This window comes from Heterocephalus glaber, unplaced genomic scaffold, assembly GCF_053883595.1.
Source record: "Heterocephalus glaber isolate CG9 unplaced genomic scaffold, H.glaber_assembly_v1.0 deba00001687, whole genome shotgun sequence".
Classification (NCBI taxonomy): Eukaryota; Metazoa; Chordata; class Mammalia; order Rodentia; family Bathyergidae; genus Heterocephalus; species Heterocephalus glaber.
Window position 1 is genome coordinate 5,613,844 of NW_028258412.1, and position 26,277 is coordinate 5,640,120.

A 26,277-nucleotide genomic window follows, 5' to 3' on the forward strand; every position below is an offset into this window, starting at 1 on the left:
GGCTCACCCTCTTCTCCTGGAGCCAGGCTGCCTACACTTCCCCTTCACTGGTCCCACTTTTCTCAGCCTAAGTGTCCCTTTCCCATCCGTGGACCCTCACAGCCCTTGTCCTGTAGGGTGGGGAACCATAGTAGGGATGTTTGCCTGAGACCACAGAGCCCAAAAGCCTCAGAAGATATGCGGGAGATTCCAGCCAGTATTTCCACGCCCCCAGCCTCTCCCACCATCAAGGCCAGGGGCTCCCACACATTCAGGCACCAGGCATGAGCCTGACCTGCCCTTTGCAGATGCGGAGTCCCAAGGACTACACTGAGCCAGTCCTCTTTGTCCACCACCTGTCCACTCCTGCTCCCATCTGGGAGCCCCTGCAGTCACCCACTGCCCCACCCACCCATCCTGCCCACCCAGGAGGGATGACTGCCCTCCCTGCTCTCCATCACACCCAGCTCCACCTTCCCTCCCTCTTACCCTCTGCCCACCCATGGCCTTGGCAATTGGTTGTCCCCCCTGCCTGTCACTTTCTTGGTGCTCCTACCCCGCCCATATTACTCCCATAGCTCCAGTGCCTGCCACAGCCCAGCATAAGGAAAAGGGCACAGAATTGAATGGAAACCACTCACCCCTCAGAAGGGCCAGGCCAGACATAGACCAATGCTTCCCAGAGGCCTCTTGGTCAGGTTTCTTTTCAAGGTACCTCTGACCCTGGATCAAGTCACCAGCTGGCCAGCGCCAAATATTTACATTTGCAAAGCAAATTCCCACAAGAGACCTGGGCTGGGGCTGGGGCAGCTGCATCCTTGTGGCCTGTGGTCACTGAATTGTGCTGACCTGGGGGTGGAGGGAGGGATGTAAATGAGGGACCATTCCCTTGGATTCTCTCATGGAGGGAGAGACACGGGGGTGGAGCTCAAGGACTCTTTAAACTCCTCACAGCTCCATTCCTAATTTGGGGCAGGCTCAGAATCCAGTCCCCCACATCCTGCTGTGTAGACAGAGTAGGCCTCCTGTTTCCTGGGCTTCAGTGTTTTCTGTTTGTTTTGTTTTGCGGTACTGGTGACTGAATACAAATCTTTCATGCTGAGCTACATCCTCAGCTTTTCTTTTTTTTTGTTTGGTACTCAGGATCGAACTCAGGACCTTGTGGTTGTGAGGCAGGTGGTGGCACCACTGAGCTAAATTCCTGGCCCCCCTCAGGTTTTCTTTTTGTTTTGAGACAGGGTCTCAGTAAGTTGCCCAGTCTGGGCTCAAACTTGTGATCCTCCCGCCTCGGCCTCACAACAGAGAGCTGGAATTACAGGAGTAGTCTACCATGCCTGGTTCTTAATGTTCTGTGTGCCATGGGAATCCAACAAGAAGAGACATAGACTTGGCACTGGGCAGAAAGAAGGGGCTGCTTTAGGAGGCACAGAACTAGAAACTACAGAGACCACTGGCTTTTTGAAGGTCGGGATGGAGTAACGAGGGTGTGAAGAGGGCCTTTGGTATTGGACCAGGTGCCCTGGTCTGTCCAGGAAAGCTTCCTAATATAAATGATATGGGAGCCACAGCTATAGGGATTGGGGGAGGACATGGTGTGCTTCTGTGTAGAGTGGTTGGGAACCTCCCAGATGGTAAGAAGTGCCCTGGAGTAGAGCTTAGGTCTGTGTTCTGGGACCAGCCTCGGCCCTCCTGGGACAGCAAAGACAGGGCAGGGGAAGAGCCCTTCAGGAGCGACCACTAGGCTTGGATGGGGGCCTCTCTCAGCCCACTGTAGTCTGCTTAGGGTCCTTGGCCAGACAGAAGTAGGGGGAATGGAACATGTTTGTCCTGCAGAAGGCCATCCCCCAACCCACAGCTTCTGCCTTACTAGGATTTTGTGTGCTTTATAAAGGGTCCTTTTATAACTGGGTTCATCTTTCAAAGTATTTCTATCCATTTAACTGAGTAGGGGGGAAGTTTGGGGTAATTTTTGTGAATCTTGAATCCAGAATCAACATTTTCCTTGCCTTTTGAACAGTTCTGTTATTTCTTTAAACTTTCTTTTCTTTTCTTGGTGGTGTTAGGGTTGAACCCAAGGTCTTTAGCAGGCTAGGCAAGCCCTCTACCATTGAGCTACACTTCCAGCCCTAAGCTCTCTTTTCAAAATTGAAATATAAAATTGCTTTGAGCCCCTTCTGTCTGTATGGTTGCCCTGGCTGTGTTTCTGCTCATTTTTCTAGTTCTCTCTGGCTCCTGGTGAAATATCCAAAACTAAATTGGTTGAAAAAGAATTTCCAGCCACAAGTCCACCAATTAACAACTCAGAGACACCCTCACGTGACATTGAAACATTCATGCTCCTTTTCAAGGCGTTTGTGTCTGCCGTCCACATTATTTTGCCTTTCATTGCTTTTGCTTACTTGAAATTTATTTTCAGCCTATGCTTTGTGTGTTTATAAACAGAACTTTTAGTGTACCCAGTGAGGTCACACAAGACAGACCAAGGTCCCTGTCCTGGTGAGGTTGATGTTCCATCCAAGGGCAGGAGAAGAGGCAGTCAGCTGAGAAACTGCCTCAGTCAGTAATATATCAGAGGGAGGAAAGTGCTATTAAAAAAAAACAGGGCTGGGGATTTAGCTCAATGGTACCTCACCTGCCTTGCAAGCACAAGGTCCTGAGTTCGATCCCCAGTACAAAAAAACAAAACAAAACAAAAACTAGGATCTAGTAAAAATGCATGCCTGCATTCAATTTGAGATAGGCATATAGCTCAGTGGTAGAGCACTTGCCTAGCATGTGTGAGGCCCTGGGTTCAATCCCCAGTGTTACATAAACAAAACTATGAGAAAAAAGGAAGACAATAGAAGTGTAGCAGAGAGGGCAGGAAGAAGCCAATACTTCATCACAGAGAAAACCTAAATTTACATAGGGCTGGAGTTACAGCCACTGCTTTGGGCCCCCACCCTCAAACAATAATAAAGTGACCATTTACTCAACTAGGAACAAAAAGGATGAAGAGGGCTAGCTAGCAAAGCCATTTCTCTCAGGCACCAGTAGTCCTTCTTGACACTTGGCCAGGTGTCCCCCTCCCCAAAAAGAGATCAAGCCCTGGAGTCAGACCTTCCTGGGTTCAGATCCAGCCTGGAGAACTCCATGGATATGACTGAATGAGTCACTTCATTTCTCTTCTTTGGTTTCCCGATAGGGGAAAGAAAAGTCTCATTCACTCATCCGTTCGTCTGCACCTGGGAGACAAAGGAGAAGTGGTACTGAGATGCTTCATGCCACAGTTTCCCCATCTGTTGAGATTGGCTCTAGTGCAATCAATCAATAAAATATACTGTATATAGTAAGTTCTTAGAATGTGCAGGAACTGGTCAGAGAGTGGGGGCTAAGCACAGCTTAGATACTGTTACTGCCTACCTTGTAGGACCAAGCTGGGCTATGTAAGCCCTTAGCAAGGGGCATGGCTCACAGTGGTGTCTCCCCTTCCCTGCCTCAGTCCTGGGTGGGAAACCCACCTTCCTCCATCCTGGGGAGATTTTCCCTCTGTGCCTGACCAAGTCAGAGGCCCCTGAGAACCATGTGCTAGAGTTGCAGCTGAGCCTGAGCAAAGGCCTATGGTGGGACTGGAGCAGGGCCTGGCAGCCTCCTCACTGGGGACTGGCCAGAAGGACCCGTCTGGTTTGAGTTCCTGGCGCCTCATGCTCCTTGCCTCAACCCACAGCCCAAGCTGCCAGGCCTGTGCCTTATTTGGATCTTGTCTCCCCCACCTACCCCCACAGAAGACACTTCATGACCTTAAAAGGCAGGCCTGGGGGGCAGAGGAAAGTGTTGCCACTGCTGGCTGGAGAGCCCCTCCAGCTGCGTCCCTGCCATTGGGTTGGACAGCCTGTCCCTGTAGCTGTGCCGAAATCCAGGCCCTCAAAGCCAGACCAGCCAGGGCAGGCTGCTCCTCCTGGGAAGTGGGGGGAGTGGGCTCCAGGAACAAGCAGCCAGCCTCCCTCTGGTTTTCATTTAGAACCAGAGCTGGATCCACTTTAGTCTCTTCTTACCAAGTAGGGCAGGGAAAACAAGGAGAGCAACCATCACAGCCTCATTTATCGAGCACCTACTGTGTGCCAGGCCCTGTGTGTGTATAGTGGGGCTTTTGAACACATCACATCCTTTCAGGCTCACACCAGCCTGAGAGGAACAGACAGAAGCCTCAGTGTCCCATTTTATAGATAAGAAAATTGGCAGATCCAAAGAGACACATGGTCAATAAGTGTCAGCACTGTGACAGAAGCCTGCTGTTAACTCTAACCTCTTTTTTTTTTTTCTTTTGGGTACCGGGTATTGAACTTGGGTCTTTGCATCTGCAAGGCAGCCGGCAGGCGGTGGAACCACTGAGCTAAATCCTCAGCCCTAATTCTAACCTCTTAACCCGTGTCCCACCCTATGGCCAGCTGCTCTTACCAGCCCATCAGGTACCATTTCATGCTGTGTGACCCAGCTCAACTGCTCCCCATCTCTGGCCCTCTGTCTGCCCCTGCACATCAACAGGCAGGGGTATGTGACCAGGCAAGAACAGCACAGGCCAGCAGGGTTCTCACCCCTCCATCCTTCAGTTGTAGGTGCCTCTGGCTTTGTGGAGCCCCTGTGGTCGGGCAACACCATGCGGCGGATGGCCCTTCGACCCACAGCCTTCTCAGGTAGGTGCTGAGGCAGCTTCTTGGTGACTTCCTGGCATGGGGTAGACCTGGAGGGACCCAGGGCAGTAAGTCTAAAATCCAGCTGGGTCTAGCAGTGAAGCATCTTGGATAGAACCCCACACTCTCTACCACCCAGCCTGAAAAGAGCTTTAAGCCAGAATGGAAGGAGCAGAAGGGAGTCTGACCTGGGGCCAGGTGTCTCAAGACCCATGACCCCTGATCTCTTGCAAATTCAGGTCGAGGCCCTGAATTTTGTCTTTTTCTATAAACTCTGCTTTTCTGAGTGTCTGCGCTGTGTGAGGTCCCAGCCAGGTGCTTTCTGTCACCAGCTCATTAAACTTCGCAGCTGTCTACCCACCCCCAACCCAGGCCTGGTTGACCCCATTTCAAAGAAAAGGAAACTGGGAGTCAGAGAGGAGACATGCCCTGCCCTGCTCTACCCTGCCCTACCCGCCCCAGGACCTGAGCGAGGAGAGGGCAGCACCGGGGCTGGCACTTTTGTGTTATGCTCTAGAGACACTCGATGTACATTTCCAATGAGCCCAGGTTCCTCAGGCAAGAACGGGGGTGATGCTCCCCTGACCCAAGACCAGTGAGTCCAGCTTCTAAAGACTCCTCACCTGGCCAGAACTGTCATAAATAAGTTAGGGGTATCACCAAGTAAGCCAGAGGAACTGGGCTGTGCTTGTATGTGAGGATCAGAAGGGTGGCCCTTCGGAGGCCAGCCCCATCGAGAATGATCCCTAGAGCTGGCAGGCCCAGGCCCCAGCCCCACCCAGCGGAAAACAAGATTTCTTGCCCTGGCTTCTGGGAAAGGGGTCACTTTGGAAGTGCAGGGATGCTGGATTCTGCTCTGGGAGAAAGAAGTCCACTCTGGAGGCTTTGGAGTGGAAGAAAACCTACAGGGCACAGTACATCCTGAGCCTGAAGTGTTTCTGCAGCGCCCGCCCTGCACTCAGCTCCCTCCTGGGTTGGGATCATTCTGTGTCTGTCTCCTTCCACCATCCCTCCCCCCAGGGCTGCAGGGCTCTAGGGGGGACCCAGGGTTCTAGGTTCCTCCATCCCACAGGTTGTCTCAACTGCAGCAAAGTGACAGAGCTGGCTGAGCGACTGAAGGCACTAGAGGCCAAGGTGGGTGAGCAGCTGCCCCTGGCCCCCTGCCCTCAGGCTCCCTGGCATCCCCTACCCCTTCCTGTACCCCCGTGTCCTGATATTCTTATTCCCACAGTGCAGCTCTGAGCTGCCACACTCATGGCCCTGGGGGCTCCTCCTGGACCTGACTGGCAGCTTCCTAGGCAACCATGTCCTCCAGTGCCACCCTTGAGAAGCCCCCTCAGTCAGATGGCCTGCCCTGCTCATCGTCCAGAGACCATGATACTCCCTCCTGTGTGGCCAGGCCCAGCCAGATGAGCACACTCCCCAGAGCTTATTGCTGGAACCCCTCCTTCCCTGCCCCCCGACCGTGTGCCCATAATAGTACCATCTTCCAACTTAGCAGCAAATCTATTACACATCTGAAATCATTTCAAGATACGAAGGTTTTTTAAATTGTGAAATATAACAGTACACAAAGATTCTTAATGTGGAAACATGAAAAACTCAGAAATGTGGAAAACCTTCCAGAAACTGATTTGCAGCAGGCACCCATGCACACATAGAGGGTGATTGTCACCATTTTTTTTTCCTGAGACCATGTCTTGCTCTGTTACACAGGCTTGTAACTTTGGAACTTAGGCCAACCTCCTACCTCAGTCTCACAAGTAGCTGGGGCTACAGGCATTTGCTGTCACTTTCCAGTCATCTTTGTCTTTCATATTTTTCAAACAAACATAGATAGACATGTATATAATCTGTGTATACTTTGCTCCACTGTTTCCTACTCTATTTCATTTCCTTCAAATTCAATAAAAATCTCAGTAGTAGAGGAGGCCCTGGATTCAATCCCCAACAGAGAGAGAGAGAGAGACAGAGACAGAGAGAGACAGAGACAGAGAGAGAGACAGAGATAGAGAGAGAAATTAGCAAAATTCCTCACAGTCATATTCCTGTGGAGCTTTAACTGACCAAGAGAAGCATCATATTATTTATGGGATGAGCAGAAAAAACTATGTGGCCAGCAAACACCATCACAGAACAGCCAACCGACAGTGATGGTACATAATGACTTTTCTACAATGCATGTAATGAATTGTACACTTTGCAAAACAGTCACTCTTGGGGCTGGAGATGTAGCTAAGTGGTAGAGTACTTGCTTAGCATGTGAGAGGCCCTGGGTTCAATCTCCAGCACCATTAGGGAGAGGGACACAGTCACTTCTGATGAAGTTCTGGGCCCTCTGAGCCCAGGTGTCCACTCCCAGTTGAGCTCTACTAGCACCATGGGCCTCCCACCACCCACACCAGGACCATTCTGCTGGCCTATCTTTGATGAGACCTTGGCACCCATTCCACCCCTGTCTTCCTCTTCCTCCACAGGTGGCCATACTGACTGTCACTGAAGACCCTGCCCCACTCTGGGGCTCCCCAGCTGCTCAGGGCAGCCCTGGAGATAGAGGCCTTCAGGGTGAGTGAATCAGGTGGGAATCACTCCCATGTGGGAATCAGGGCAGCAAGAATCTGGTCCCCATTCTGCCATGAACTGCTTGCCCCCTTGAAGGCCTCAGTCTTCCCATCTCTTCAGTAAACCTTAGAGAATGATCTCAGGGGTTCCTGAGCCATGGAGTCCTGGGAGGCCACTCAGCCCCAGTAGACCCTGCCAGGGTGGAGCTGCAGGAGGGGACTATGGGGTGACTCTCCCTGCCCCAAGACCCAGCAGGGGCACTGACCCCTTTCCACCTCCTCACCCCAGGGCTGCCAGGAGCCAGAGAGACTGTGAGGGCCCCACTGCTCCCTCAAGATGGTGAGTGCTGGCTGAGGGGCCAGGGCTGGATATGGTTCAAAAGAAGGTCCAGAGCTGCCAACCTCGTGTTCTTTATCCCTAGACCGACTGGGTACTCGAGGGCTGCCTGGCCCCATCGGCCCCAAGGGAGATGCTGGTAGCCAGGGCCCAGCAGGAATGAGAGGCCTGCCAGGTGAGTGTCCAGAATGATGCCCATTCCTCCAACTTCCTTGGCCATCTGCTCAGCCACATGGACCCAGGCTAGGGCCTTTCCCCCAACCCTGACAGCCAGGTGTCCTGGCCCCTCTCACCCACTTACCTCTCTACTCTCCACTCTCTGGATTGCCCCACTCCTGGGCTCTCTAAAACCCTCTCTCTTGATTCACTCAGCTCATGCTCCTTGGGCAGCTATGTTCAGCAGGCTCTGAGCTGGGTACTAGGAGTTGGGTGTCAGCCCAGTGCTTGCCCATCGGGAGTTCCCAGACCAATGGGAGGAAGCCCAGGCAGAGGAGAAACATCAGTGTCCCCCCATGTGACCAGGGTCCCTATGGTGGATGGTGGTGGGATGGGGCCCCAAGAAAGGAAACCCAGCAGGATGGGACAAAAGACAGGATTCTGTGTTCATGCCCCTCATAGACAGATCTGGCCTGTGGACTCCAGACCCCTCTTTCATCCCCAGTGGCCCAGGCTACCTTGTCCTCCCCCCTTGAAGCCGTCCTAGTTCTCCCTGCCTCCTATATACCCCCAACTCTTGGAATCTCATTGCAGGTTCACAGGGTCCGCCAGGGAACCCTGGCCAGGCCGGAGCTGCAGGCATCCCTGGAGAGAGGGGACCTCCAGGCCCACCAGGGCCTCCTGGCCCCCCAGGCCCCCCAGCCCCCCTTGGGCCACCTCATGCCCGCATATCCCAGCATGGTGAGTCCCTGTGGGGTGTTGGTAGATTGAGGTAGGGGTGGGGGGAGGCTAAAGTAACCATCACCACTGTGCCTGCTACCATCTGACAGGTACCTTCTGTGTGCCAGATGTGTCCAGCATAGATCACTTGTCACCCAGTTATCCAATAGACACTTTTGTTCTTTGTTTATAGATGAGGGATACTGAGGGCCAGAGAGAGGAGATCACTTGGTACAATCACACAGCTAGAATGTAGGAGAGTGGCTTCAGATATACTTGCTCAGAACTACCAGGCATCAGGCCCGCCCCAAACTTGGAACTGGCTAAAATTCAGGCCTGAGAGTCCCAGGAAGCTCAAATCCTGGCAGCAAGAAGTGAACTCCAAGCAATCAAGGCCACAGCAGTGACTATGGCCTCAGAGAGGCCCCAGTTCCTCCACCAAGTTGAGCCCTGATGTGCATCCCTGGCCTTCTCCTTGTGCTGCCAGGGATTAGAGTATGGAGTGCCAGGTTCCACCCTATCTAGATCAGGTCTTTGGTACATGAATGGGTACTATTCAGTGCTTCATTTTCCCATTCCACCATTCATTCCATCTCACTGGTCATTCTCCTTCTGCTAGCCTTGTACTCATCATTTCCACAATGGAGATAGTGACAGTGCCAGCCTCCCAGAGCTCCATGATACCCACACATACAAGCCTGGCATGCTATTGATGGTCAATAGGTGGTAGCTTTTATTTCATTTGACAGGCAATGTTTAGGCTCAATAAAGTGTAGAAAGACTTTCTGGATGTCACCATCTAGACTGTGTTGAGATTAGAACACAGGTCTCCCTGCCTTCTAATCCTATGTGGCCTACACTGTCCCTGCTCTCCATCCTGGGAGCAGGTGCCTGGGGGCCCCATCCATGCTGGTGGTTGCCCATAGGGCCATAGGGGCTGACTTTACAGAGGTGGCTGGTGAACACTGCCATACTCTACCCAACTCTGTTCACTATCTTTTCTTTTGCAGGAGACTCATTACTGTCCAACACCTTCACTGAGACCAGCAATCACTGGCCGCAGGGACCCACTGGCTCCCCAGGTCCCCCTGGCCCTCCAGGACCCATGGGTAAGTTGAGCCCTGGCCTGGTGTGAAGGTTGAAATTGGTAGATTGCAGAAGAACTAGTCCTGTGGCTATCAGAAGGCAGCTGGCCATATACTCTTTTCCAGTCCTGAGGACATCTTGTTTTATTCTAGGTCCCCCTGGACCTCCTGGCTCCATGGGGGTACCTGGGAGTCCTGGACACATGGTGAGTCATTCTCCAAGTACTCCCACCCTGTTTCTATCCATTCATCCATCTATTCATCCTCCCCTTAATTCATTCATTCAACAAGTTCTTATTGAGCGTTTGATATGCAAACCCCTTTCCACACATCTTCTCATTCAATTCATGTAACAAGAAGCATTATTATTGCCTAAGGCCAAGAAAAGTAGAAATTTTGTCCTGGGGCTGTGGCCAGGAGCTGGCAACATCTGTGGGTTGAGTAGAGACTGTCTGGCCCAGTTCTCTTAATACTGAACTGTATGAACTGCCCACTGTGTGCTGGGCATTAGGTATATGAGAGCCAGGCCAAGCTGAGACTCTTCCCCAACCCCTCTCCCCGAAAGTCCATCCTACCCCAGCACAAGACTAAGGCCCTATCTTGTTGCTCAGGGACCCCCAGGCCCTACTGGACTCAAAGGAATCCCAGGCCACCCAGGACAAAAGGGCGAAAGAGTGAGTACCCAGATGGCTCAGATAGGGGGTTCTGGGGAACCTTAGAGGCCCTAAATCAAAGGTCACAATAGCTAACTTCATTCCTTTCTTCTCTCACACAAAGGGAGCACGTGGGGAGCCGGGCCCCCAAGGGCTCACAGGGCAGCAGGTAAGTGATGATGTCTACCTTGTAACCACCCTTTCAGGAACCCACAGATCCAGACCCCTGCGCTGGTTTCACCCAATACAACTAGAACCTCTAACCCTCCTCTGTGGTCCAGTTCTGGTCGATCAGTCGCTCCCTATCTCTGGGACCCAGCATCTTCTTGGGGTCAGGCTGCCTCCATCTCTGTCCCTCTGGCTATCCATAGCTCTGTATCTATTTCTTTTTCTCTCTCTTCCCCTTCATGTCTCTTTTTGACACTGTGGTTCTCTATTTTCTATCTTTACAACTCTAACAGATTTCTCCATTTCTTCCTTCAGTTTGGTCAATTTTTGCTTTATAGTTTTTGAATCTTTGCTATTAGGCACATACATGTTTAGGATTTCAGTGGGTTTTTTTGGCTTTTTAATCTTTATGGAATTAATATGTTTATCTTTGGCAATACTGTCTGTCTGGAATTCTACTTTGTTTGCTATTACAGTAGCCACACTGGTGTTCTTATGCTTGGTGATTGCATGGTATGTCTGTTTTGATCTTTTTTCTTTCAAGTTGTTTGTGCCTTTATATTTAAAATATATCTCTCATAAGAGCCGGGAATTTAGCTCAGTGGCATCATGCCTGCCTTGCAGGCACAAGGTCTTGAGATCAATCCCCAAAAAAAGTTATCTCTTGTAAACAAAATATAACTTCAGTCTTTCTTTTTTCAGTCTGACCATTTAATTCATCTATATTTAAAGATATGTATTATTATAGTCCTATTTAAGACTGTCATATTGCAATTATGTTCTATTTATCTCATTTTTTTCTTTGCTTCTGTTTTTCTTTCTTTTAATTTTTATTTTTTTGGATTGAGTACTTTTTAAGGTTCCATTTTATCTCCTCTATTAACTTCTTAGCAATGCTTATTTGTGTTATTTTATTTTTTTTTTTTTTGCGTACTGAAGATCAAACTTGGGACCTTGTGCTTATGAGGCAGGTGGCGGAACCACTGAGCTAAATCCCCAGCCCCTGTGTTATGGGTCTTTTTTTGGTTTTTTTTTCTTGGTACCAGGGATCGAACTTGGGTCCTTGCGCTTGCGGGGCAGGCGGCAGGGCCACTGAGCTAAATCCCCGGCCCTATGTTATGTTTTTTATGGTTGCCCTAAAAGTAGCAATTTGTGTCATTGGCTTTTCACAATTTATTTTAATTAACATTATAATACTGTAAGTACATTAAACATTAATAATTCCATTTTCACCGCTTCTTTCTTGTGGTATTGCTGCCTTATACTGTTTTTCTGCATTTGTTATAAATGCTATAATACTTTTGAGCAATGGGGAATACTAGGGACTGAACCTGGGTTCTTGTGTATGCTAGGCAAGTGCTCTACGCTGAGCTACACCCTCAGCTCTATATTATTACTAATGCTCTAAACAGTTAGTTCACTTTTAAAGAAGTAAAGAGAACAAATTAAAATACATTGGGCCTGAGCTGGGCATGGTGGCACATGCCTGTAATTGCAGGACTCAGGAAGCTGAGGCAGGAGGATCACCTCGAGTTCAAGGCCAACCTGGGCTACATGGCAAGACCCTGACTCAAAAAAACAGAAAAATAGAAAGTACATTGGTTCCTTTGTATCCACAGGTTACACATCCACATACTCAACCAACTGTGCTTCAAAAATTTTTGAAAAAATTGTGTCTCTACTGAATATGTATAAATGTTTTTCTTGTCATTACTTTCTAACCATTATAGTATAACAACTATTTATATAGCATTTATATTGCATTAAGTATTATACATAATCCAATATGATTTAAATTTTCTTTACATACAAGAGTATCTGTAGCTAATATGCCAATACCACATGTTTTTAAATGAGGGACTTGAGTATCTGTAGATTTTGGGACTAGTCCTCTTATGGATAACCAGGGATGAATGTAATATTATTTACTGATGTATTTACCTTTTCTAATATGCTATACCTTCATAGAGATCCAGAGTCCTACCTAGTAATTTTTCCCTTTAGTCTAAAGAACTTCCTTTAATTTTTTGTATAGTATAAGTCTCCTGAGAAAACTTTCTTCACTTTACCTTGATTTTTGAAAGGTATTTTTGCTGGACCTGGTAGAGAACATCTGTAATCCCAGAAATCTGGAAGGCTGAGGTAGGAAGATTACAAGTTCAAGCCCAAATTGGGCATTTCAGTGACTGTCTTAGTCACTTCTTATTGTCTTTGGGACAAAATACCTAACATCTGGAACTTAAAGGAGGAAGGGTTTGGCCGTTTGAGTTCATGGTCAGCAGTCTCCCAAGAAGAAACAGCACGACAGAGGGTATGTCAGAAGAAAAATTGCTCAGGTCTTGCCAACCAGAATGCAGAGAGCAAAGGGAGGAACTGGGAGCAAAGGAATAAACTGTTCCAGGCCATGCCCCCAATGACCTGCCTCTTCTAGCCAGACCCCACGTCTTAACAGCAAGCCAGCTGCAAACTTCCAGAATCCAGTCACCTTTCAAAAGCCCCACCTATGAGCATGAGGCCCTTGGGAGGCATCTAGATATAAGCCATAGCAGTGCCTTAGCAAGACCCTATTTCAAAAAATAAAAAAGGGCTGAGGACATAGCTCATTGTGAAGCCCCTGGGTTTCTCTCCTGTTAGCACTTTATATACCGTGGTCTTCTTGGTAATATAATTTCTCATTACAAACTTGACTTTCATTGGTTCCCCTGTATATAAAATGTTTTCCCCCCTTCTGGCTTTTAACATTTTCTCTTCTTAGTTTTCAGTAGATTGATTTTGATGTGGCTAAATGTGACTTTCTTTGTGTTTATTCTGCTTTGTGATTCCTCTGTGATTCCTGGATATGTAAAGTTTTGTTTTGATTTTGGTTAGTCATTTTGTTGTCAGCTTCACAATGGAAATAGTAGCAGTGTACAATGTGGATTTTGTTGTTTGGTGGTTTGGGGAGGGGTGATTGGTTGGTTGGTTGGTTGGTTGGTTGGTTGATTGGTTTGCTTTTTTCAGACAGATCTCACCATGTAGTTCAGGCTGCCTCAACCTCCCAAGTGCTGGGATTACAGGTGTGTACCACCACACCTGGCTTTGTTGTTTTTAACAAAAGAAAATTTTTGGAAGCAATGTTAAAATCACAGGAAAAGTGAGAGGAAAGTACAGAGTTCCCTGTCCCCACTCCTATACAACCTTTCCCACTATCAACATCCCCACCCCCTAGGGGGACATTTGTTAAAATTGGTGGACCTACACTGACACATCATTAGAGTTGGTTCTTGGTTTTGTGCATTCTGTAGCTTTTGGCAAATATATAATGTGTCTACCATTTTACTATCATACAGCATAGTTTTACTGCCTTAAAAATCCTCTGTGCCCTGCCTTCTCATCCTTCCCTACTGTCTAACCCCTAGCAACCACTCATCGTTTTACTGTCTCCATAGATTTACCTTTTCAAGAATATCATATAGTTGGTCTGGGGATTTAGCTCAGTGGTTTCGCCGCCTGCTGCGCAAGCGCAAAGACCCGAGTTCAATCCCCAGTACCAAAAAAAAAAAAATATCATATAGTTGAAATCACACAGTCTTTTCATATTGGCTTCTTTAATTTAGTAATGTGCATTCAGACTTTTCATGTCTTTTTATGGCTTGATAGCTCATTCTTTTGAGCACTGAATAATACTTCATTGTCTGGATAATCAGTTTATTCATCCATTTACCTATTGAAGGACACCTTGGCTGCTTCCAGATTTGGGCGCTTATGAATAAAGCTGCTGTGAACATTCATGGGGAGGGTTTTATGTAGACATGAGTTCTCAGTTCATTTGGAAAATACCAGTGAGCAAGATTGCTGGATCATATGGTAAGGTTTTGTTTTGTTTTGTTTTGTTTGTTTTTTTAAGAGACAGAGTCAAGCTGTCTTCAAACTCATGTGCTCAATTGATTTTCTTGCCTCAGCTTCACAAAGAGCTGGGACGTCACCACACCCAGCTTAAGAATATGTTTAGTTTTTAAGAAACTGCCAGCCAGGCTTCGAAAGTGGCTGTAACCACTTTGCATTCCCACCAGGAATGAATTATAGTTGCTGCACGTCCTTGCCAGTTTTGGTGGTTTCACTCACTATTCTATATTTTTGCCATTCAACTAGGCATGTAGTGGTATTTTACTGGGGGGAAGTTGTTTTTGTTTTATCTCACTGTTTTAATGTCCAGTTCATTAATGATGTATGTTGTTGAACATCCTTTTACATATTTACTTGCTGTCTATATGTCTTGTTTAGTAAGGTATCTCTTCAGGTCTTTTGACCACTTTTTAGCTGGGTTGTTTATTTCTGTACTGTTGAGTTTTAAGAGTTTTTTATTCAGATATATCTTTTTCAAATATTTTCTCCCAGGCTTGGGTTGGTCTTACTCTCTTGACATTGTGCAAATCAGAATTTTTTAGTTTTAAGTAAACCTAACTATCAGTTCTTTCACAGGTTATGACTTTGGTATTATATCTAAAAGTCATCATCATACCCAAGACCATCTGGGTTTTCTTCCACATTATCTTCTCTAAGAGCTTTATAATTTTGTGTTTACAGTTAAGTCAGTGACCCATTTTTTGTTAATTATTGTGAGAGTGTAAGGTCCATGTATCATCTTTTTTCTGTCTGTCTGTCTGTCTGTGATCTTTTCTTTTTTTTTTGGATACCCGGGATCGAACTCAGGACCTTGCTCTTGTGAGGCAAGAGCGGTGCCACTGAGCTAAATCCCTAGCCCTGTCTGTGATCTTTTTATGTTCCCCAGACTGGCTTTGAACTTCTGGACTCAAGGAATCCTCCTGCCTCAACTTCCCAAGTAGCTGGGCCTATAGGCATGTGCTCCTACACCTGTCTAGATTCATTTTTTTGCATCCACATGAATCGATGGCCACATTTTGCATTCATATTTTGGCACCAATTCTGGGAAAGACCAGCTTTGCTCTATTGTATTGCTTTTGCTCCTTAGTCAAAGATATGGTTAACTCTATTTGTATGACTCTACCTCTGGATTCTATTCTGTCACACTGACCTATTTTTCTATCCTTTCACAAGTATCATGCTATCTTTATTAGTGTAGCTTTACAATAAGTCTTGAAGTTGGCCATTAGTCCTACTATTTTGCTCTTTTCCTTTGATAGTGAGTTGGCTGTTCTGAGGTGTTGCTTTTCTGTACAAACTTTAGAATCAGTATGTTATTATAAAATAATTTTCTGAGATTTGTTTGTTTTTTTTCTTTTTTTGATACAGGGTTTCATTATGTAGTTCTAGCTGGCCTTGAACTCACTATGTAGCCCAGGTTGCCCTTGAACTCAATGGTGATCCTCCTGCCTCAACCTCCCAAGTGCTGAGATTACAGGCATCCACTACCAAGCCTGGCAACTGAAATTTTGATTGAGATATATCTACAGATCAAATTGGCAGGAACTGACATCTTGACATTTTTTTATTCTATCCATGAACATGGGGTAGATATCTCTCCACTTATTTAGTCCTTCTTTGATATCTTTCATCAAAGTTTTTATGGTTTTCTTCATATATCTCTCATATATATTTTTTACTACTTAAGTATTTTATTTTGAGGGGTGGTAATGTAATAGTAATGTGCTTTTAATTTCAAATTCCACTTGCTCATTGCTGAAATGTAGGAAAGCAATTCACTTCTGTATATTAAATGGCATCCTACAACTTTCCTAAAATCACTTAGTAATTCCAAGTATTTTTTCCCACTCTTTCCAGCTTCCTACATAAATGATGTATTTACAAACAAAAACAATTTTATTTCTTGTGTCCTAATCCATATACAGTTTATGTCCTTTTCTTGTCCTCTTGTATTACCTTGGACTTCCAGTACCATATTAAAAAGAGAGAGTATCCTGCCCTTCTTCCTGATTTTAGCAGGAAATCTTCTTCTAATTTCTCACTATTATAATATTAGTGTTAGGGTTTTTTAAAATAAATGTTCTCTATCAAGGTGAGGAAGTTTCTCTCTATTCCTAGTTTGCTAAGAGCTTTTATCATGAAAAAGTGCTGGATTTTGTCAAATGCTTTTCCTGTATCTTTTGCTATAATTGTGTCGTGGGTTTTTTTAGCTAGTTGATGTGAGAGATTACATTAATTGATTTTTGAATGTTGAACCAGGCTTGTATAACTGGGTTAATTTTTTTATGCATTTGTGAACTTGTCATTACTTTGTTACTTACTACACTGTTGAGAAGTGTTAGTGTCTATGTTCATGAAAGATACTGGTCTGTAGTTTTCTTACAATGTCTTTTTCTGGTTTTAGTATTAGGGTAATGCTGTCCTCATAAAATATATTAGGAGTTGGGTGTTTAGCTCAGTAGTAAAGCACATGGTTAGCATGCTTGAGTTCCTGGGATTAAAAAAGAACTTGGAAGTATTCCTACTGCTTCTATCTTCTGAAAGAGATTAGAGAATTGGTATAATCCCTTCCTTAAATGTTCAGTAGAATTCAGTAGCAACTCCCATCTGGACCTGATATTTGCTCTCTTTATTTTTTTAAATTGCGTTTTAATGTATTTAATATATTTGATCATATCTACTCTCTGTTTTTAAAGGTTCTTGATTCTATTTAATATAGATCTATTCAGACTTTCTTGTTTGAGTTTTTGTTGTTGTTATTGGTTTGTTTTTTTTTAGAATAACAAGGTGGTTGTATGAATTTTGCCAAATTGTGTCTTTCAAGAAGTTTATCCTTGGGGCTGGGGCATTTAGCTCGGTGGCGCCACAACTGCCTTGAAAGCACAAGGTCCTGAGTTCAGTCCCCAATACCGGAAAAACAAAAACAAATACAAAAAAATGTAAGGTGGCCAGGGATTTAGCTCAGTGGCACCACACGCCTGCCTCTCAAGCACAAGGTCCTGAATTTGATCCCCGGCACAAAAAAAAAAAGAAAGAAAAGAAATTTATGCATGGGCTAAAGATATAGTTCAATGGTAGAGCACTTGCCTAGCATGCTCAAGGCCCTGGGTTCAATTCACAGCACTGCAAGAGAAGAAAAGGGAAGGGGAAGGAAGAGGAGGGGAAAGGAAGGGAGGGGAGGGAAGGGAAATTAGTCCATTTCATCTAGGTTATAAACCTTGTGAGCATAGAGTTGTTCATAGAATTTTTATTATCTTTTCCATATCCATAGGCTATTCAATGATATCTGTTTCATTTCTGATACTAGTAATATGTATTTCTCTTTTATCTTAATTAGCCTGGCTAATAAACTTGTTGAGTTTATTAATCTTCTCAAAGAACCAGTTTTTTATTTTGTTGATATTTCTCTATTGACTTCTTATTTTCAATTACATTAATTTCTACACTCATTTTTATTATTTATTTTCTCTTTCTTACTTTGGGTATAATTTTCACTTCTTTTTCTAGTTTCCTATGGTGGAAGCTTATATTATTGGTCTTAGATCTCTCTTCTTTTGTAATGTATGCATTCAATGCTATAAATTTCCCTCTTGGTACTGCTTTTGCTGCACTGCATAAATTTTGGTAAATTATGTTTTCATTTTCATTTCATTTGTTGAGATTTGTTTTATGGCCCTACATGATCTAGCTTAATGTTCTTCTTGAGCTTGAGAAGAATGTGTCCATCTGCTGTTGTTAAATGAATACATCTATAGATGTCAATTACAAACAGTTGACTGATGACACTATTGAGTTCAGTGTCCTTTTCTGACTTTCTGCCTCCTGAATTGGTTCATTTCTGACAGACTATTAAAGTCTCTGACTGTAATAGTGGAGACTGTTCAAGGATTCATTCATATGTTAGACACATATACATTAAGGACTTTTATGTCTTCTTGTAGAACTAACCTCTTTATCATTATGCAGTGCTTATCCTTGTTCCTTGATAACTTTCCTCGCTCTGAAGTTGGCTCTGTCTTTTGACTAGTGTTAGCATGGTATATTGTTCTCTGTCGCTTTACTTTTAATCTAAACATATATTTATATTTAAAATGAGTTTCTTGTAGACAGCACATAGCCATGTCTCATTTTAGGGGCTACTCTAACAGTTTTCACCTTTTAATTGACATTTTTAGACCACCAATGTTTAAAGCAATTATCGAGATAATTGGATTAACATCTGCCATATTTTTTCCACTGTTTTCTATTTCTTGATCTTGCTCTTTGTTCCTATTTTTGTCTCCCAGTCTTTTGCCTTTTGTGTTTTTTATTGACAACTTTATATGAGTCTTATTTTCTTTCCTTTCTTAACCAAAAATTATATTTCCATTAGCCAGGTGTGATGGCTCACACCTGTAAACTCAGCACTCTGGGAGGTTTTTCTTCTCTCTCAACACTTTAAATACTGCACTCCATTCGCTTCTTGCTTTCATAGTTTCTTACTTTCTTTTTTTTTTTTGGTACCGGGGATCGAACTCAGGTCCTTCCGCTTGCAAGGCAGGCGGTGAAACCACTGAGCTAGATCCCTGGCCCTATAGTTTCTTTTCTTTTTTTTTTTTTTTTTTGGTACCGGGGATCGAACTCAGGACCTTGTGCATGTGAGGCAGGCCACGGCACCACTGAGCTAAATCCCCAGCCCCATTTTTTTTTTTTTTTTTGGTACCAGGGATCAAACTCAGGTCCTTGCACTTGCTTGCAAGGCAGGCGGCCAAACCACTGAGCTAAATCCCCGGCCCTTGCTTTCATAGTGTCTAAGGAAAAGTCTAGTGTAATTTTTTTTTACCTATAAATGAGGTGTTTTTTCCTCTAATTCCTTTTAATATTTTTTTTGATCTTTGATTTTCTCCAGTTTGATTATGACATATGCCTAGCTATCAGGGTTTTGGTTGTTTTGTTTTTTCATATACATCTTGCTTTATGTTCTTTGAGCTTCCTAAGTTGTTTTGTTTCTGACATTATTGTGCAAAATTCTGTCATTATATCTGGTATTGCTTACATTGTTTTCCCTCTTCACTTTCATGTATTCCCATTTTGTATCTTTATACATTTTATAGTTGTCCTACAATTCCTGAATTTTCTTTTCTTTTTTTTTTTTCTCTATTTGCTCTTCTCTTTTGGAAATTTCTATTGTTATATTACCAAGCTTGGAGATTCTTTGCTTAGCCAGCCATGTCCAGCCTACTAATGAGCCCATCAAAGGCATTCTTCATTTCTGTTGCAGTACCTTTGGTCTCTAGCACTTCTTTTTTATTATGTCTTAGAATTTCTATAACTCTCCATACAATCAGTCACTTCTTGTATGTTGTCTACTTTTTCCATTAACTCTCTTAGCATATTACGATTTCCCTTAATATCATAGGTTTAAAAAATTCTTGTTCTGTTAATTGTAACATTCCTGTCCTTTCTGGCTCTGGTTCTGATGTTTATTCAGTATTCAAAACTGTGTTTTTGCTTTTTGCTGTGCCTTGTAACTTTTTGTTGAAAGATGGACATGATATACTTTGTAAAATGAATGATGATAAATAGGCCTTTAGTAATGCAGTGGCAAGGTGTGGGGATGAGAGAAGTGTTCTCTAGTCTGATAATTAGTCTCTGTGTCAGCCTGTGCTCCTGAACTATGAACTTCACCAGTGCTAATGGGGCACTTGTATGTTTTTGTTTTGTTACCCCTCCCAGGATGTTTTTTTTTGGGGGGGGGGTTAAGAATTAGATAGTTCCTTTTTCCCTCATAGAAAACTAGAGAGAACAGGAATTATTTCCATTCTTCTATGTTGGTTAGGTCCTAATAAAACCCCAGCATGTTGGCTCAGGCAAATTAATTTCTCCTGAGAGTAGGCTTTATTAAGAAGAGAATGTTTCAGGGCCGGAGGTTTGGCCCAGTGGTTCCGCTGCCTGCCTTGCAAGCACAGGGTCCTGAGTTTGATCCACGCCCCCTCTCCCCCTACCAGAAAAACAAGAAGAGAATGTTTCTGAGTCAGGTATGGTGGCACATGCCAATAATGCCAGCACTATGGGAGGATAAGGTAGGAGAATCACAAGTTGTACCCTAACCTGGGCAACTTAGTGAGACTCTGACTCAAAATGAAAGAGAGAGAGAGAGAGAGAGAGAGAGAGAGAGAGAGAGAGAGAGAGAGAGAATGTGAATGTCAGGGATGTAGCTCAGTGACAAGGCCCTGGGTTCAATCCCCAGTACCTCAAAAAAGAAAGAAAGAGGGGTGGGGATTTAGCTCAGTGGTTTTGCCACCTGCTGTGCACGTGCAAGGACCCGAGTTTGATCCCCAGTCCCCCCCCCAAAAAAGAACAGCATATCCTGGCATATTTCAAAATGGCTCGTTTTCTTTTCTCTCTACTGCAAGCACAAGGGCCTTTTTCACTGATATTCACTGAGAGAACATAGTATGTGTGGGAAATAACTGAGTCCCCTTGGACTTTTAACTCTCAGACTTGTCTACATTGAATCTTCAGAAAATTGTCAATTATACTGTAGGTTTTCCTATCTTAGAAATAGTTCCTGCAGAGAATTTTTTCTTTTTTCGCTGAACCGGGGATCAAATTCAGGACCTTGCGCTTGCAAGGCAGGCGCAGTGCCACTGAGCTAAATCTCTGGTCCTTCCTGTGGAGATTTTTGCTCATGAGTTCCTCTCCTCTAAATTGTGATTCTCTCTGTTTACTTCTTTGACTCTCCATGTTTGAGGCAGCAGTTTGCCTGTGGCCTCACTTCTCTGACTAAAAGTTGTTGATTTTTCCATTTTATCAGCTCTTTACTTGATGGGATAGAGTGGCAGTTCCTAAACTCCTAACATGCCAGACTCAGAACTTGGAAGTTTGTTTTTCAAATCAAATTTGAAAGAAAGAAATAGGTCAATAGAAAAACTTCTTTTCTTCCTTTCTCCCTCTTTGCTTGATTGTTTGATTTTGGGGTTTTTTTGTTGTTGCTTTTGTTTTTTGAGACAGGGAGGGTCTCACTATGCAGTTCTGGCTGGCCTTAAATTCACTATGTAGCCCAGGCTGGCCTCAGACTCCAGCAATCTTCCGGCCTTAGCCTCTTGAGTGGTGGGATTACAGGCATGTACCACCACACCTGGCCTATTTTTTCTTTCTTTGACCAAGGATGGAATCCAGGGCCTCATACATGCTAGACAAGTGCTCCGCCACTAAGCTACATTTCCAGCTCTCAGTAGAAAATTTTCTGTTTTGGCTGTTGTGTTTCTTCAACCTACATTGTAGGGTGTTTTGCATTTTTTTCTGCCCTTTTCCTACTTGTACTTGGCCCAAACTCTCGCTACAGGGCCTATTTTTTTTCTACCTTTAATAAATGTGAAACTTTGCCATTACTAACAAAAAATAGAAAAGAAAAGAAAATTTTTTTTTCTACTCTCTCTTCACTCCTTCTCAACTCCAACTGATAATTTCCCATGAGTCATTGAGGTACTGTTAATTTTTTCTTTCTGTCTGAGATTGAACTCAGGGTCTTGTACTGCTAAGCATTCACTTTACTACTCCACTTCACCCATAGTCCAGGTTTTTAGAAATCCTTTTCTTTCCATGCTTTGGTTTAAATTGTTCCATTAGTCTACCTTCAATTTGATTATTTTTTGTTGTATATTATCTTCTGTTAATCACATCCAATGAATGTTTTTTCTAGAATTCTCACTTCTTTTTTACAATTTACACATTTCTCCCAAAATTCTGTATCTCTTCATCTATCACATCAATTTCAGTAGATTCTATAACATTTTTATCATAGTTATTTTAAATTTCTTATCTACTAATTATAATATGTGAGTTAGCTATGGATCTGTTTCTATTGACTGATTTTTCTCTTGAATACGGGACACATTTTTTTCACATCTAGTAATTTTTTATTGCATGCTGGACAATATGGATAATACATTAAAGATACTCTGAATTCAATTCTTCCTCTGAAGAATGTTGAGTTTTCATCTATCACAGTTGTTACTGATCATGTTGCTCTTTTAGAGACTTAGTTTTGGGGCTTATCAGAGAAAGTCTATTTTAACTTTGCCCTTGATCCTAGGAAAAATTCCTAGTCCTAGGATATAGTCTTTATTCCTAAACTATGGACTTTCTGGAGCTTCATTAGAAAGCCACATATATTCCAAACTCTGTCTGCTATGTGTAGGAAATTGTCAAAATATATCCTTAGTTCTGCTAACCTGTTGTTTCTCTCCTGGACTCTTTGGAATTTTCCCTTGTGGATGGACAGTTCAGAGATCCTCCAAGGATTAGACAGGAGCATTTATGCAGATTTTGTTCCCCTTCTGTGGCTCATTGCTTTTCAGGATTCTCCTTCAATTTCCTCCTTCTCTGGCAGCCTCAACTCTAGCCTATTACTCCTCAAGCCAATATAACTGAAGGCTATTGCTTGAGCTCTATTTGCTAGGCTGTACCCTCTGAGAAAAAAAATGTACATATATGAGTTTTACCCAGTAGAGTTCACTTCATCCATTGGTTGAACATTCTTCCAAGGGCTTCTGGCTGTTCTTTAATTTCCATTGCCTTCAACAGTTTTTTGTGTTTTGTCTAATGTTAGTTCAATATAAGCTACTCTCTAAACTTATCTTTTTTTCTTTCTTTCTCCTTTTTTTTTTGGTGGTGCTAAGCAAGCACTGTACCACTGCACTTTATCCCTATCCCACTTTCCTGTGTTTCTCTAAGTCTTTGTCTCTTTGTCTTCTCTCCCTCTCTCCCACCCTCCCTCCCTCCCTTACTTCTATCTCTGTCTCTCCTTGCAGGGAGAACCTGGCCCCAAAGGAGACCCTGGTGAGAAGAGCCACTGGGTAAGCTCTGGTCCAGCCCTGGCCTCCCCTTGTCTTCTCCAACCCTGGGTGCTCAGGAGAGAATTCTCTCACCAGTAGGCCCTGGGAGTGGGGGTGCCCCATCCACATTCCCTCTACTGCCTGGTCACCCAGGCTGACACCTGGGCAGCTCTCTGCCTCAGTCCCTTCCCCATCCTGTCACTCCCAACTGGGCAGGACCAGCCCTATCAGCAGACCCCACTGCTCTCTCTCTGTCTTTGTCCCTGTCTCCACCTTTGCTCTGTAGCCTTTCAGGGCCAGGGTGGCTCTGTCTATTCCTGCTGGGTGGTTTGGGTTGACCCAGGCCAGACTGCATCCCCTGCCACCATAGTACCCTCCTAGAAAGAGTTTTGGCTTCTGTTCTCCTGTCAAGGAGAAGGGAAAGCATGAAGACAGTATCAACTTGGAATGACAGAATAGGGAACTTCAGGAAAGTGAAAGACCTAGAAACAGCGAGGTGCACAGAGGCCCTACAGCAAAAGGGACAGGGAATCTAGACACCACAATAGACACAAGAAATCTAGGAAGCCTGGGAAGGGAGGTTTTAACACCATCATATCAGGTTTAAATGACCTGATGGCACTATACCCAAAAGATCTATGAATAACATGAGGTCCTGGATACCATCCCACAAGTAGCAGATCTATTAGGAATGGCAAGGGAAGCCTAGAAATTGTCACATGTAAAGAAGAACTATGAAAAATGGGATCAGGGGATCTAGATACCACTATATACAAAGGAAAGGAGAATAGGAAGGGGGGCTTAAAAATTGTCACATACACAAGAGACATAAAAAAGAATAGAGTCCTAGGTACCACACACTGAGAAATCCCATAACTCATGTGGGCTCCTAGAAACCATTATAATCATTGGAGATAATTACAGTGAATGAATTTCAGGACCTAAAAATCTGCTCCTCCAGGAGACACATGAGGGAAGGACCAGGAGCCTAGAACAAATGTACCATGTCCCTAAGTTCTACAATACAGGGACCTGGAAACCAATGACATAGGAGACATTTGGAAAATGGGCAGGATTAGGGCAGACCCCCACAGAAGCGATACCTTGGGTGCCCTTTTGGAGGGTGGTATCATATTCCTTCCCCCATACCTTCCTCCCCCTGTAGTCTGGCCAGGACACCCTAACTTGCAGTCATGAGTTAGTGAGGATACGGGCAGCCCCCAGTGCCCACCCTCTCGGCTACTGATTGTGGGGTCAGTGATGGATACAGCCGTGGGAGCCCCCTATCCCGCATGAGTCCTCCCCTCATGTCTCTCCATGACTTCTGGGGCTCTGCTACCTTGCCTAGCTTCTTGCTGTCCACCTACCACCACCACTGTGGCTCCAGGGCCTCTTAAGGCTACAGCCAAAGTAGGCATGAGCTGAACTGGGGGACAGGTAGATCCCTCACTCTCCTTTCCTAGAGACCCTCAGGCTGGGAACACATTTTCCAGCCCAGGAGAGGTGAGAGAGGCGAGGTCAAGGTAGAATTAGGCAATGCAGTTCCATTCATGCATGGGGGGCCCTGATAAGGGGACAAAATGCCTGGGCAACCCAGACCAGGCCTTGAACACAAGATTACCCCTGGGAGAAGCCACCCAAGAAGTAGCAGGGCCCCTGTTCCTGCTTATCCTCCTTCCTGCCCTTCATCCCCCTGCACTTCTTCCCCTGCTTGCTGCCTGCTTAGGAAGGGACCTGCTGGGCTGGGAGTTGCATGAAGCTTTGAGGCTGGGGCCCAGCTCTGTTGGAGGTAGATGGGGATGGGGAAGAGGGGACCCAGTTCTGGCAAGTCTCTGAGGGCTCCTGTGTACATTCCACTTACCATTGCCCCATTGCTGCAGCTTTTAGGCGCCCTGGCCTGGCTTGCCTGTGGCTCACCAGTGACACCCAGTGGTCACAGACTCCACTGTAGGAACTGAGTGATCGCCCTGAGCAGTCTATCTCAGTAGATTGATGCCCTTCGTTCCTTATTCAAACAAGGAAACACAGGCCCAACTCTGCAGAGAAAATCCATGGCAAAGCCTCGACTTGGCCCAGTTGGCACTGTGAACACATATACCATGTAGACAGTCCCCATCCTTAGGGTGGTTACCATCGGATAAGGAAAGACCTGCAGTCAGCAGCCACAGGAGTGAGGGAAATTCGGCTTTGATAGCAGACACTGTAGTCCCCTCCTGGAGGAGATGGACTAGGCACAAAAGATGCATAAGGTACAGGATGTTGACAGAGAAGTGAGAACACCATATGCAAAGACCCTGGGACAAGATAGACCCCAGGTATTTGAAAAGCTGCAAATATTTGGAGTAGCAAATATTTGGAAAGGAGAGAGACAGATCCCAAAGAGATTTTCAGGACTTAGGAGGCCATATTACGGAATTTGGATTTTGTTCTGTGGGTAGTGAGGAGTCATGGAAGTATTCCTATGGAGGAGAGCAACTTAATTGATTTTGTTTGCAAAATAGCTCTTTAATTGCCAGGTGGAGAATGATTGAGTGAGGCGGGAAGCATAGGAGAAGCAGAAAGAGCCTTGGCAGGAAGCTGCTGTGGTCATCTTTGTGAGAGACTGGGGCCCTGGAACTGGGGGTGAGAGCAGGAGGGGCAGACTCTTGGAGCTAAGAGACTCTTGGGTGCTGCTTTGGGTGTGAAGGGGAGTGAGGAGTCAGGAAGATTGAAGATAGTTAAAAAAAAAGATTTAAGATAGTAAAAGAGAGCCACGAAAAGCAAGCACACTGAGTTTTGTCCCTGGAAAAATGGGACATGTCTGTGTTATGGCCCAGTGAGGGTCTCCAACAGGCCCTGGACCCTTAGATCCAGAGCACAGATGCAAACCAGGCCAGAAGTATCACCAGTGCACACACCAAGCCATCCTTCTGGGAGGGGCTTTTTTTTTTTAATACTCTCCTTTTGATTTTTACTTTGAGATTTTTCAAATATACCAAAATGCTTATATAATGGACATCCACCTGCCCTTCCTTTATGTCAACCAGTTAATAGTATTTTGCACATTTACTCTTTTTCTCTTTATGTGTTTGTATATCTTTCTTTCTAATTCATCTGAAAGTAAGCTGCAAATGTCATCCACATCTTCCCTAACTTCAGCATGCATCTAAAATAATATAGATTCTCCCAAATAACTGTAATACAACTGTCATGCTAAGAAACTAACACTAGTTAAGTAACATGATGCCACTTAATGTGTAACTTA

General features: G+C 44.7%; 1 protein-coding gene across 12 annotated transcripts in view; it reads left to right on the forward strand.

Annotated features, from left to right (window-relative positions):
* The window catches only part of Emid1 (EMI domain containing 1), a 46,817-nt gene that overhangs the window by 12,039 nt on the left and 8,501 nt on the right, over positions 1-26,277 (forward strand). For 6 of the 12 annotated variants that reach the window (XR_002394441.2, XM_021257161.2, XM_021257163.2 and 3 more), the window contains exons 4-14: positions 4,569-4,652; positions 5,722-5,783; positions 7,127-7,214; positions 7,500-7,550; positions 7,633-7,722; positions 8,298-8,444; positions 9,434-9,532; positions 9,662-9,714; positions 10,120-10,182; positions 10,286-10,330; positions 23,010-23,054. Coding sequence is in view for 10 of the 12 variants with exons in the window: in XM_021257161.2 (XP_021112820.1) it covers positions 4,569-4,652; positions 5,722-5,783; positions 7,127-7,214; positions 7,500-7,550; positions 7,633-7,722; positions 8,298-8,444; positions 9,434-9,532; positions 9,662-9,714; positions 10,120-10,182; positions 10,286-10,330; positions 23,010-23,054 (827 nt within the window). In the remaining 2 variants the exon portion in view is untranslated. The remainder of the gene's footprint in view (positions 1-4,568; positions 4,653-5,721; positions 5,784-7,126; positions 7,215-7,499; positions 7,551-7,632; positions 7,723-8,297; positions 8,445-9,433; positions 9,533-9,661; positions 9,715-10,119; positions 10,183-10,285; positions 10,331-23,009; positions 23,055-26,277) is intronic. The other 6 variants (XR_002394443.2, XM_021257164.2, XM_004843377.3 and 3 more) reach the window with 3 other exon arrangements.